This window comes from Xiphophorus couchianus, chromosome 10, assembly GCF_001444195.1.
Source record: "Xiphophorus couchianus chromosome 10, X_couchianus-1.0, whole genome shotgun sequence".
NCBI classification, from domain to species: domain Eukaryota; kingdom Metazoa; phylum Chordata; class Actinopteri; order Cyprinodontiformes; family Poeciliidae; genus Xiphophorus; species Xiphophorus couchianus.
This window is the reverse complement of record NC_040237.1, coordinates 6,966,436-6,980,596: the sequence shown is the minus strand read 5'-3', so window position 1 is coordinate 6,980,596 and position 14,161 is coordinate 6,966,436. Positions and strand designations below refer to the sequence as shown.

Sequence of the window (14,161 nt, the reverse complement as noted above, 5' to 3'; positions counted from 1 at the left end):
ATTTGGTGTCAAGACACAAAAAAGATTTCAAAAAGACCTGGATTTAGAAATTGTTCATCAGATTGGTTATACACAGATTAAAATTCTTTTTAAGATGCCACAGAAAATGTCAGTTACCAAAGTTTTCTCTATGGAACTCGGTTTAACACAGCATTACTCCCTTTCAAACCTGTTGTTGCACTCTATAAGTAAGCTGGCTAACGGAAGGCTACAATGCTTTGCTTACAGGGGCAAATATGGCTGTTTACAAATGTCTATGCTTATCAAGTAACTAAAAAGATATGGTGTAACAACTGACAGAGCACCGCTCATCACTTCTATTTAGGTAACATTGCTTTAAAACTTCAGTTAGCAAGCTACAAGTGGCATGCATTTTTAGCTAGGCGAAGGCTAGCAAACCAGATAGCCTCACTATTTACTAACAGAGCTAACATCAATTTGTTAAATTTGGGTCACTTCATAAAAAGCATGGACTTCAAAAAGGCTAAATATTTTGTTCAATGAGTGCTTAAAAACTACTGTTAAGTTTAGCAGATGTTTCTGTTAACCTTGTAACTTATCCTGTTCCTATTTTAATTTGGTCATCTGATTTATATTGTTTATTTACTTGCTGTTTTACCTGTAACACCTTTTCCTGTTTTTATGTTGTCTCATCAGTTTAGTCATGTTTGGTTTACATATTAGTTACCATCTTCTTTTGTTCACAGGTGTTTTGTCATTTCCCAGCGCAGTTCGTGCGCTCCCACAGCTGTTCAGGTAATCAACCTCACCTGTTCCTTAGTAAACACCATCCCTATGTAATCTATAGTCCTCTTTTTTCTTTCTTCTTCCTGTTCTCTGCTGTGTTCATACTGCTTTGCTACCTGCAAGTTAATTTTGAGTTATACATGATGTGACCCATGTTACTTTTTTAAATCAAAGTAATTTGATTATCCATTTATCCATTTTGGCTTAAAATGTGTGTGTTATCACTCTAACACTGTGAATAATTTTACTCATACCATAGAATAGCAATTTTATACCATTCTCTGCTGGGATGGCACTGTATTGCAACACCTGATTCAGGTGACACATAAATAATGATAATATGCCAACAAATAAATTAGTCATTAGTTTAAGGGGTTCTCATGTAACAGAGGGTTGTTGGTAAAATAGATGACATTTTGCAGCACTTTTGTAGACAAACTAAACTAAAAGCTCTTTACACTTGAATGACACTGATGCACTGATCAATAAGAAACTTGCCCAAAGGCACATGTGGCAGAAGGAACCTGAAAAAATGAACCCACAACTTTTGCAAGGATCCAGGCTTTCTTTCAAGTTTGTAAAGTGAACTTGATGAATATTTCTCAGAGGAGTAGTAAAGTTTTATTTTTATGTAGACTTTGCATGCCTTTTCACATATTTTATTTCCACTTGGAAGCAAAGTGTAAAGAAAATAGCTTTGGAAGTCCATCATAGGACATAATATTTCAGCGTAGGACCAATGGAGCGTAACTAACGCGATGGATCACAGTCCCCCAAGCCAACAATAATCTTAAACTTCATCCAAAACTTGAAAGGGTGCTGCTTTCAACTGGTACCAGAGATATACTGGTAAACCTGACGACTACATACTATACCCCCTCTTGGAAACCTAAGGAACCGTAAGTCAATCCGGAAACAATGTTCTTTTGGAACTATAAAATAAGATTGAGTTATGCATCATTCTTGAAATTAGAGTAACTCAGTTTTGGACAAGTATACATTTTGCAACCATCAAAAGCAGGTTTTTCTGAAAAGGTTAGAGGACAGAATGTCCCCAGTCATTTAACCAAGTGATATGGATTATGTCATGGTCCTGCTTTACTTGTTTTAAGCTAGAATTCGTGCTGCACATTAACAGGAAATCATAAGCTCCTAAATTATATCCATAAATTCCATCACTCTTCTCTAACAATCCCGTGTGATTTGTTAGGTTATAAAATACTACTCCTGGCACTGCTCAGTTCATCATTCAATTATTAAAATAATATGGAACTACAAAACTATCAAAACAACATACTCAGAGGCTGGCCAGAGACAGTTACTCAGAGGAGCATCCATGAGACATCCTAAAGAGTTAAAGTTTTTTGGCGTAGATGAAATACATTAACTCGGGTGGAAAAACTACAAACATGAACACACCATCTCATCTGTGAGCCATTATGGTGGCAATACTATGCTACGGAATGCCCTTCTCTACCAAAGACAGGCAAACTGGTCTGAGTTACTAGAAAGGTGGATACAGAGTAATCCTAGAAGAAAAACTATTGGAGGTTGTGAAATGCATGAAACTAGCATTCATGCAATAACCATCACTGATTTATTCTTTATGTTTGTTTTTGTCTGATTTATGGTGATTCTCAGCTTTGTGCTAGTTCTACTTACAAAAAATATTTTAAATTGTGGATGCTTTCATTAATATTGGTGAAAACCTGCTTTTCTTTCATGTCAGTATTACTGGAAATATGGCTTTCACAGAATATATTAAAGAAACATAAGACATGACCAACATCTTTAAAAGCAGAGCAGGATTTCACAAACATATTCTTTGAACCAAGCAGAATGTCATCATTAAAATACCTTGTCTAGTCTCAGAGAGTCAGACCAACCAGCTCCTTATCAGGCTGTGAAGCAGAGCAGCCCAAGGCATGACTGTGTTGACAATACCCATCTCTCTAAGCAGAGAACGCCGAAGGTAGAAGAGTGACGGCTCCTGCCTCCACACATAATCTCTCCTAGGAAGAAATCCCTGGCTGTATTCCCATTAATTGGATGCTAGTACTTACAATGACAGTGTTGTGGCAAGCTGCAAATGCCTCCCTGCTGCTACTTTGTCACCTTGTAATTGATGAAAAGGCAAGGGTGACTAAAAGAATCTGAGAAGGGAAAAGATTAATGTACAGTAATACATTGCTGGTAAGGATCACACTGGATCCTTTAAAAGACTATTTTTTTAGCAACACTGTATTACTTATCCCATCGGAAGGTAAGCAAAAGTAAGCGACCGTGCTTTACGAAGGTTTTCTTGCAGCAAACGTCTCAGATTTTCTCGTATTACAACCAGATGCATAACGTTTTGCAAGACAATATTACACATCATGTAGAAATATGAAGTATATAACTAAAACTTAATTCTGTATCCACTTAATCAGACAAAATGCATACTTCACTTCTCTGTGATCCAAAACTAAGCACACATAATGATTGTAGGACTCTGAAGTCTCTCTCTTTAAAAATATCTGTTTCTCATGCTATTGACACCAGGAAGAATATAACAATCTGTATTTGCAGGTTTAATCTCTGCAAATAATTTGTATTTTTTTAAAAAAGTACAAACTGTTGTATGGACTTTGAAAAACTGACTGAATTGAGCTGTGAACATGTTTGATTGCTGTATGATCACGGAAGATTATAACTAGTGGTGGACTTCTCGTGTCCATGGAAACTGTGTGAAAGACGATAATGGTCAATTTAAAACACCACCACACATGACGAACGGAAAGCTTTGAGATATGAATCCTGAGTCTGTTTATGTGTTTGTAGTGACTTAAGAGTTATATCAATATTCACTTGTCATATGTTTTTATAATAGAAGAGCTAGATCGGACATTTGTCTAAGGCATTAGAAGACAGGTAATTTTCATGATTGTTTTTTCTTTCTTGATTTGAAAAAGCTCAGTTGATTTTCTGTGAAATCATAGTGTTTTTGATATCTACAATGAGATATTAGAACAAAAAATAATATCAGTATAACAAAATGCACTCTTTATTTTGCATTGTGAATCAAAAATAGCAAATAACATTTCAAAGAAATGTTTCTTTGAGCTTATTTCAAAGTCTGGTTTGGAAAACTATGAATTTTTTTATTTCTAACTTCAAAATAATTTTGCTGGTAGTGGGAGTTCTAAGTTTTTTCCACTGTTCTTCTCTTTTGAGTAGTTTCTGTTTTAATCAAACGTCAAATTGATGGAACAGCTCATTTCTTTGTGCTTTTAGTGCTACTTAATTCATTTTTCATATGAATTAAGATATATTAAATTATTTCTGAGTACTAACGGCAGCTAAAGTACAGCCAGTTGTAATAGTTTCAAAACTGTTTTCGAACCACGGGTTTAAGTTATACCTTTCCATCAGATGGTTTCCTGTAAGTCTCAGAGAATCTGTGTTCATGAACTGGCCTGTCTGAAGTGTCCCAAGGTTCTGTTCTGTCTTGTTCTGTGGCAGCTCTTTTGACAAAAATGTATCAACAGTTGACGGCGGTGAAATGGTTGGGAGGATGACGATTTTCCTGGCACAGTTTGTTGCCCCAAATAGACACTCTGAACAACATTCAGTTCTTTAAACACTCAGATGTTTAAATCAGCAAATCAGCTGATGACCATGTCTATTTATTTATGATTGTGGTGTACCCTTCTTCAGATAGCTACATTCAGCAGGATAATGCATGATGCCACAGAGGTCGTATCATCTCAAGCTGGTTTCTTGAACCACAATTACAGTTCACTGTAATCAAGTGGAAAAAAACTCTTGGGACATGCATGGATGTAGGATATGCATCATTGATTTGGAGCTGACAAATCTATGGGATGCTATGAATAAGAACCAATATCTCTGAAAATTGTCTAGGACACCTTGGTAAATCTAAACAACAAGAAGCAATCAAAATGGTTCTGCAGGCAAAAGGGGATCCACTTGCAAGGTGTACCCAACAAAATGGCCAGTGAGTGCAGTAGTGCAAGACGAACCTGCTTTCTGATCTTCTGCTGCCGATTATGTCCTTCAGATCACTCACAAGGTCTTGGACTGAACACAAATTGTAGAAATTGTGAATCTATTATGGTGGGAGGGGCTCCAGCTGCAAACACCAAAACACAGCAATATTCAAAAGTGAAAGAGAGCAGGATTCTGATTGAAGACGACCGTGAGCACAGTGTCAAAATGTTAGGCAAGGTAAGAAAAAAATCAAAATAAACTTTTCTCTTGTCTCAAGGAATGCAGTTGTAGATGTAGGACCTTATTAAATTATAAAGGGAAACAAAATATTTTTTGTTCCTGAAAGGACATCTGTCAATTTAAGTGCTTCGAGGAGAAGGTCCGCCTAGGCGGAGTTGTAACCACATTAGAATTCTGTTCTTGTTCTGAAATGCTTGGTTCAACTCTGATGGGGGAGCAATGACCCTGGGTGCATTCAACTCAGCTAGACCAAGACACAGCAGCACTCAAAAGAGACTACTGAGAAGAAAATAAAGAAAAAAAAGACATCTGGTTTAAATAATGATCACTAGTCATTTTCAGAAACCTCCAGACACCTAAAAAAAAGCTAAATTACCCAAAAGGACAAATAAACAAACATCTGAACGAGGATAAAGCTTTGTAAACTATAGCTTTGTAAGCCTTTTAAAGAAACGCACAAGAAATCTTAGCCTCTGCCAGAGACCATTTCTGTTCCTACTGCACGTGTCCAAAACAGATAAAACAGCACAGCACTGTATATCACAAACAGATGTTTAGGCCCCAGCCTCTCCAACAAATATTTGGGAAAAGAACAGAAAAGGACATGCCTGGCTCTTCTGCTTTATATCTGCAGCTTATTCTGCCATTCAAGAAAAGAATATAATGCAATTGCTTACATGATGTTTTTTTTTATTACTGCAAAATCATGCAAGCAGAGAGATTTTTATTTATTTATTTTTTTGTTGTCTTTTTCATTCTTGGATTCCTCGTCGTCTCCATCATCAGTGATCATTACTGGGCGTCACTGAGCCTTTTTAAATACAACTGGCAGACCATCAGAGCATGCAGTGAGCATGATGGATGCACGACCTTGTTTATTCAGAACTTTTCTTTTTATTGCAAGACATTCTCCATAAACAGAACTGGGTAAAGATGGGAGTCAAATCAGGACTTTCTCCTTTTTTCTTGTTTATGTTGGTATAAGTGTTTTGTTTTCTTTCAGTTTTCACTTTAAGGTGACCGTAACAGTTTTTTTAAGTACTAAAAAGCAAAAATATGTGGGACATGAATCATCAGAACAACATTATGAAAATTTCTAATTAGACAGAGTACTAAATGATGAGGGCAGAGGTGATGGAGGGAAAGGAATATGGAGCCGCCTCAGCTTAAAGAGTTGTTTGGATGTTTGTCCCAGCTGATATGAAATGGCCCTTGAAACATTTTTTTCTCCAGTAATATCCAACATCCTGTTATAAATCCCACAAATATGACCTGAAATGGCCTGCCTCCGTGTTGGAGGGTCAGGGGATCCATCGTCATGCCTTTGGCATCTAGATTACTTCGTTTTCAAGTCAACGGAACCTAAAGGATAATGGAACTGGAAGCATACAGTAAAGGCTTCTTTTTTCCATTTTGTCAGTAAATCCAGTTTAAAGGCAAAGCCTAAATCCCATTTCATGCTGCCAGTAGCACCAAGACTCTCGACCTGGAAGTTATGACTTTGTATGTGGATTAACTGAATGAACAATATTTATTGTGTATGGCAGAATATTAGGACTGTGCTAAGAAAATGTTAAAAATAAAATTATGAGAGCAAAGTCTTTTTATTCTCGTAATACTATGACTGTTCTCGTAATATTATGATTTTATTATTGTACACATTTATTCTGATAATATTATAAATTTTATCTTGTAATTTTATGTTTTTGGCCCTAATACTCTCATAACTGTACCTTACAAATGAACAAATAAGATATGAACATGGCCTAATTTACCTAAAGTGACATGTCGAGCAAGCAGTGCATTAATTGGTCAAGCAATCAAGAGGTCCATGAGTTACAGACAACTACTAATCACATTTTCATGAAATCTGGTCTTTATGGAGTGGGAATGTATTTTCCATAATCTTGCTCTAAGCTGTGTAGTGAACCCTGAGAACACGTGCTTAGGTGCACTAAAAGGAATGTTAGATTTTTTAGCTAAAAGACTATATGCCTTTTTAACACCATGCAGTCATGCACTCACAAATCTGGATTTTGTGGACAAGTGGTAAAAATAAGGTAACTTTGAGAGAATTTAAAAAATGCAATGAGCCCATAATGTATAATTGTCTTTTGAAATGCATACGTTATCAGATGCCCCATTGCTTATGCAGTGGGGCAGAGATAAAATTAAATTTGCCCCCAGAAAGGATTAGCTAAGATGATATTCAATGTATTTTTTTGCTGATCTTTTCCTAGCTATAAAACACTATTGTTGCTACATTTAAATGATTTCCGGTGTTTGCCTTAACTAGTTGTGTTAATGGTTATCTGCTGTCACAGTTGTGCATACTGAACTCCTTTGCTCTTCTTTTCCACTTGGCCTGTGTTGGACTGAATTTTAGTTATCCTTTTGTGGAGGTAAGGCCAAATATTAAGTATTTGTTACCATAATAAATTAGTTCCACATGAGATGGTTGATTGAGAGAACATTCAGAATCTGAAAAGACAATCATTTTCTATGGTAACATGTTATATTTTTATTGTGCTGTGTCCAAAATTCAGCACAGAAGTTATAAAAAGCATTGGAAAAGCCAGATGTAAAACTAAATGTGCATTTGAAAGGAGCTCTCCAACATTTTCTTTGGATTGTAATCATCCAGGTCCCCATCAGTCACTGTAGACTGATACAGCACAGACCAAACTGCAGAAAGTTTTACTAATAATGGTAAATTCCAAGGAAATTAAAGTTGGTTGGAGGCATTCATTGGCACTGAACCTATGAACCAGATCTTTGAAAAGTAAAATATTCAAATGTCATTCAATCAGTTCTTTTCTCCTCAGATGGCTTTGATTTAAGAGAGAAAGAATATCTCCCTGGGATGTATAACTATTCAACAGGAGTACTGCATTACCTGTTTTATTGCAGCATGGACATTAAACTGATCTCATGACGTTCAAAAGCTTCAAGTTAATTTTTTACAGTTGAAACAGGGAGAATCTGAAAAGTGCCAAACGAACAGATTACTGACATCTGACTTTCTTTCAAGGGATTAAAAATGAGGTATTTTGGATATGTTTTTAGTTTCTTAAAGGAAATGTCTGCCCTCTGGTGGATAGAGTCATACTTCAAGTACTATTTAATGTTTTTAATTTAGAGTATAATACATATTCATGTTGAAGTCATGCTAAATATTTATATGTAATCACAATAATAATACATTTTATTTATAATGGCCTTTTATGTCAAATTGAGATTGCCATAATCTTGCCATAAGTGGTCAGCTTCTTGCCTGCTGACCACCACCAGCAGGCAAGAAGTGTCTTGGCTAAAGACACAAATGATAAGGATGGACAGAGGGGGAATTGAACCGGCCAGTTCCACTCTTCTTCATAGGGAGGAGTTTTATGTTATTTTTTGTTCTTTTATGATTATTTGAACTATAGATTGATTATGCAACAAACAACTTTGAGTTTTAAAAACTGGAATTTAATTCATAATTTGAATCTAGCCCTGCACCTATTACAGTTTTTATGACAGCTAATCTGACAAAAAGTTTGACTTTCAGACGCTATGTTTAACATCTGAATAGACACGAAATATAGCAATATAGCCACTAGTGTTGCCACTGGCAATAGTGTTAACCGCTCTTGCGCAGATGTAATTTGGTGTGCAGATATGTCAGTCACCTTGTCACGTATATACATTAATAGAACTGTTTAATATATTTTTAAAAGATTTTGTTGGCTCTAGTGCCTTTAGCATTTGTCAGACATAAAAGTGAGTAATGAGAGTGGGGGAAGACATGTGGCAAAGAACATTGGGCTGGGACTCGAACCCGCGACAACTGCAACATGGACTCAGTCCTACAGCTATAGGTTGCACTTTGTCCCTGCGCCACCGCCATGCCCCTTTATCAGGTCTTTAAACAAGTTGCAAATGCTTTTGTGCATGAAAACACTGTTTTCTACATTTTCATTTGCTTTTTTCATGTTGATCAAAATGTGTTACATCAATCTCTTGAATAGTCTGAACCTCCACAACATTTAAGCACAAGTTTGTCTCACAAGTCTTTATGTGAAAAATGGTTGAACAAGTTGTCAAAATATGTTTCTAAACGTTTCCATTGGACATTTTTCTAAATCTGTCCTGATTTGGTAAATCGCTCCCAGGAGAATCCATTGTAAGTACCGTAAATGTCTGAAGCATTAAATCAACCAATGGTCAACCAGTTTTCTGAAATAACTTAAACCATCAACTGGCAAGTTTATAGTGTATATAGCCACAGCACAGCATGATGTTACACTTTTCTTGATTTTTAGTTTCTGTTTAAGAAACAGAAACTTGTGTTTTCAGATGAGTTCTGTTTAAGTTTTTTTAAGTTAAGATTCTTGATTCAGCAGGTTTGCTGTGGTAGCTAGTGTACTTAAACCGAACAATCAAAATGTTGAATATATGTTTTATTTTGTTTAAATTGCCCTTAGGTATGTCAAGGGCTAGCAACCTCTCCAAGATGCACTCTGGCTTAGATAAGTCGAAATAGAGAGTGAATATAAGTATTTATTAGAAGTCTCAGACTCTGAGCTGTTCTTTTATTGTAGTGGCATGTAGGTTACAGAAGAGGGTGCTGTTGTCTTAGTAATCAGCTGTGCTTGGCTGTTCTCATCAGTGTTCACACAAAACAAAGACAGGAATACCAAACTGAGACTTGTATAGATTTTTAGTTGTGTCTTAATGTTGTTTGTATTGATCAAACCAATAAAGACAAAAAAGATGAGACCTTATGTTCCATACTTGAAATTCACAATTTAATTTTATATGTCTGGACATAAAACACAGAAGCAAAGATCTCCCAGCATCACTTACAGTCTATCATTCTTCCTCTCTCGCACACAATCACACAAAAACGCCACAGTTGCTTGTGCTGTTATTTTCTATCTTTGATTCATCTCTGCTCTTATAACTTAAAAATAATTTACATTAAAATACTTTGATTTTTCTATGGGCACTTAAAAGAGATAAAGCCAAAAATGGGGTTCTGCATTCTTCCTTCTTGTTGAAAGAAGTTCGTTCAGAGTTCGGAATTATTTTCCCAGCGGAAGGACTCTTTTTGCAGCACTTTTGCCAGTTTCTCATTAAATGGTTTGTAGAAGTCCTGCAGAATTTCTTTAGTTATAGGCAGCATGGGTCCCAGGTTCTTGTCAGCTGGTCTCCTGGTGTTTGATGCTGGACTTTTTGTGATTTGTGATTCTATTTCTTTTGACAGTGGCCCTGTAAAACACACAAATAACTCTGTCACTTCACTTCTTCCTGCACCCAGTAATAAAGGAATGACACTTGACAGTAAGAAATGATCTCTCATAGAAAAAATCTAATTGAACACACAATGCTCCTTGCAAAAGTATTAAAACCTTTTAATGTTGGTACCATTTTGTAAGGTTACAACCCAATATTTCATTTGAATTTAATATAATAGACAAACACAGAATAACTCATAAAAAATTTCAATTAGGCAAAAAAGGAAACATTGTTTTAAATTATTAACCAAATAAGTCAATACCACCTTTCACTATAACTACCAGTTTTTGAGGGTATGTCTCTCCCATGATGGTTTTACCCCTTTTTTTCTTTTTCCTTTTTTTGCAAGGCAGTAAGTACTTCCGGACAGTGAGTGCCTGTGAACATAAATTTTAAGAAGACTGTCCAAAATCATTAAGTCCTACTTACCAAGATTAAGAAAATCAAAGACTTTATGCATTGTGTCTTTCCTGTCGAAGGCATGGTCTTCCAGTCTCAGGACCAGAATCTGTTGTCTGCTGAAGACAGTCAGCCAGTCAATTAGGTATACAACGTAAAGGCCAACTTGCAGTCTCACCTGTTGGGAACAAAACAAGAGAAGCAACCTTAGATCATCTAGTTCTGTTTAAGATATTGCTTTCTTTGAAGAGGAACATAGAAACAGGAACATAAAAATATTTTCAAAGCTTTCTTTGCTCCTCCATGTGAATCCAGTGTATGATCATGGGAGTAAGTGCACATATTTATTTTGGGGAGTTGTGAGAAATAATGTTTTATATGGGTTGTAATTTTACAAACAGAAACAAAACATTGGCAAAAAACTCAAAAATCCACTCCCACAGGTTGCCTGTTATTATTATTGCTTGATCAGTAGTAACTAATAAATGTTAGAATATTTTTTAAAAATAATGATATTTTGAATGTTTGTTCTCACATAATGATATAGTCCTTTAAAAATTATTTTAGGATAATTTTGTTCCTGTGTTTTTTTAACTTACTAAGCAATTTAAAGTAGATTTTAGTGATTCGATGAATAAAATTATTTATTATGGAACATACAGTATCTACAACTCCTAATAATTTTATTCACAGCTTTTAGGTAAAGTGTTGGATAATTTTTTACCATTGATTCAAGATATAATACTCTAATGTTTTTTGTAGCCTATTCCTTGCTGAAACATGTCTACAATTTAATAATATTGCTTTTTCTTTTCTGCAAACTATGGCTTGAAAGATGGTACTATGAATAAGGGCCTATTCAGGTCTCCTATAATTGATGTAGGGTATGCTACAAAGGAAACTAAATGTTAACATCCAATCAAAAGGTGATTCAAAAATTGTAGTCAAAGGGTGCACACAATTGTGCAATCTGGTTGTTTTGTTTATAGCATTATTTTGTTTTATTTTTGATCCTCACACAAATTTGTTTACTAGTCTTTATATGAGAAATGTTGAGCAATATGTGAAAAAATGTCAGGTTGATTACAACATTTTACCAGGCTGTTTACATTTTTGGAGTCACTGGACACAGAAATCACATTGTGGTTCTTTTACAGAGCTAAAACTTTTACAAAGGAAAGTTAAAGAATTTATCTTCAGATTGATTTTGAAGAGACCAACTTACTTTTTCATATAGTCTGTGAGAATGCTTGATGTATGAACCCCATTTTAGATTAGCATGACCAAGTCACTGATTATGTCTAAAACCAGTAATTTGATTTCCTAAAACTTCCTACTCACTTTAGTTTTAGGCTACTTTAGGTGTCTTGCTGACATTTATCCTTTTATTAATCTGACACTACAGTGCAAATAGCTGTAGTTCTTTTCAACATGCATTAATAACTCTGAAATCAATGGACAGACTTTGAGAACAGCTGCAGAGAGCAGGCATTGCCCTCACAGGGTCACCAAGCTTGTTGGAGGCAGCTGGAGAGCAGGACCTCTAAATACCAGACAGTTTCTGTATGGAGCCAAAAAAAGGACTGACGAGACTCCTTCTCCTCCTCCTCTAACTCAGTCAGCTCCAGAGTACTGTGGGAAAAGCTGGCCAGGATCCTAATACAAGGGCTCTGAACTGACTGACTCTAAAGATTTAGTCTGATGGTCTTAAGGAGGTTCATAGCTTTGCCGAACTAAGTTTTGTTGCAGCCAGAGAGGCTGCGCTTTCTTTTATGAAAGTCCTTTAACATGTGCTAATGAAGTGTGGATTGCCCTCCTTCTTTCCTTCTTCAAGCCTTTGCTACTTGTCTTTTCCCACCATCTTATTAACTGGTGACTAAATTTCACTTTAAAGGAGGCCTGCCAGACAAAAGGAGGAAGGAGGGACCACTCACTGGCATTGCATTGTTGACAGTGGTGTTGTACACACAGGAGCGCATTGTGTATTCCATAAGGCACCCCTCGAATAGCTGCAGGGACTCTGACACCTTCTCATGGAAATCCTCCGCAGACTTATTGGCAATTCCAAAGTACAGGTAGTCAGAGTAAAGCCTAGAAGAAAACAGAGAAGCACTGTTAACATTTCCTTTTCAGGTTTGTAAAATTCCCAGCTAAAGGCAAATGGATTTCGATTGAATGTATTTTATTTATATGCATTAAAGAGTACTCTTTCTTTTTGCTCCACATTCTTAGAAGGCTGCAGACAATGCAAAAGTGTGAGGATCCTAGCAAGAAAAGCCTCCAGAGTATCTTTCTATAATAAAAAGCTATTTTGTTAAAAACTGAACTGGTGACCAGAATCAAGTATTTTTCAAAAACTCAAAAATCATGTTCTTCCCAGTTAGTGAACTCACCATGATAAACACCCAATTTATTCTAGCATGTTGTTCACTTAGGTGTTTTGTTTAAAACTGGAGGCTGCATATAGCAACATAAAAACATTGATATGTGAAACATTCCAAGACAGGCATGCTGAGATTCATTAAAACTTTATAGGTTTTGTCAATACATTCTGACACAACCGGCCCTTCGAGGACATTCATGATCTTCATAAGACCCAAAGTAAAAATGAGTTTGACACGACATCCCTGCTTGAAACAGGTAATTTTTAAGTAGCAACAGAAATCCTAATTTAATGTCACTTGTTCATTGATTTACTTTTTCATTTATTTTATTATGTATGTATTGTAATGCTACTACAAACATTTTAAAAGGTAAAGTGAATACTGCTTTTTTTTTTTGCAGGGTCATGGGGAATAGTGCCTTTATGCAGCGGCCATTAGGAGAGAGGCGGGGCACACCCAGGACAGGTCATAATGACAATAATCATACTGATCATTATTGTTTTTAGTAGTAATAGCAATCGTGTTTCTCTTCTTTACTTCATAATGAACACAAACAGTATTATTAATCTAATCAACGATATGCAATTATTTAACACAAGTGTGGACAACAAACATGATCTTCTTTAGTGTGAAGAAATAAGTCAAGAAGACCAAGTTTAAAATGAGTGTCAGGCACTCAGGAGGAAGCTCTGCACAGGTTTAATAAACGTGTCACAAAACAACTTATATGACAGGCAGCCTCAGTAAAAGCCCAACACATCCTTCATAACAGCCAGAGCTCTTGTTTCCCATAAAGTGGTGAAGCGTCTCTGTGTCAGCAGGGTAAACAGCTGTGATAGGGACTTGTTTTAGAGCTGCATCATTACAGGCATTTCAGAGCCAATTGAGGGCAGTGTGATAGAAATTCTTCCAACCTTTCCACTGGATCCCTGAGCATAATGATGAACCGAGCCTCTGGCTGTAGGGCATGGATAAAGTCCTGGATGAGAAACGGTGGCTCTCCCTCTGTGGTGTTGTCATAGAAATACACCCAGGCGTTGTTATCCCACATGGTGGAGGCACTCGCTTCTCCTGCAAGAATACACCAAATGTGGTCGAAATGAAGAACGAGCGTAATCAGA

At 36.2% G+C, this 14,161-nt stretch overlaps 1 protein-coding gene across 1 annotated transcript in view; it reads right to left on the bottom strand.

Annotated features, from left to right (window-relative positions):
* Positions 1-9,740: 9,740 nt before the first annotated feature.
* chst15 (carbohydrate sulfotransferase 15) overlaps positions 9,741-14,161 on the bottom strand; it is a 41,429-nt gene continuing 37,008 nt past the window's right edge. Inside the window, exons 5-8 of the mRNA XM_028030031.1 lie at positions 13,955-14,111; positions 12,591-12,747; positions 10,687-10,834; positions 9,741-10,230 (exon numbers count right to left, since the gene is read on the bottom strand). Coding sequence (XP_027885832.1) covers positions 10,031-10,230; positions 10,687-10,834; positions 12,591-12,747; positions 13,955-14,111 — 662 coding nt within the window. The 3' untranslated portion in view covers positions 9,741-10,030. The remainder of the gene's footprint in view (positions 10,231-10,686; positions 10,835-12,590; positions 12,748-13,954; positions 14,112-14,161) is intronic.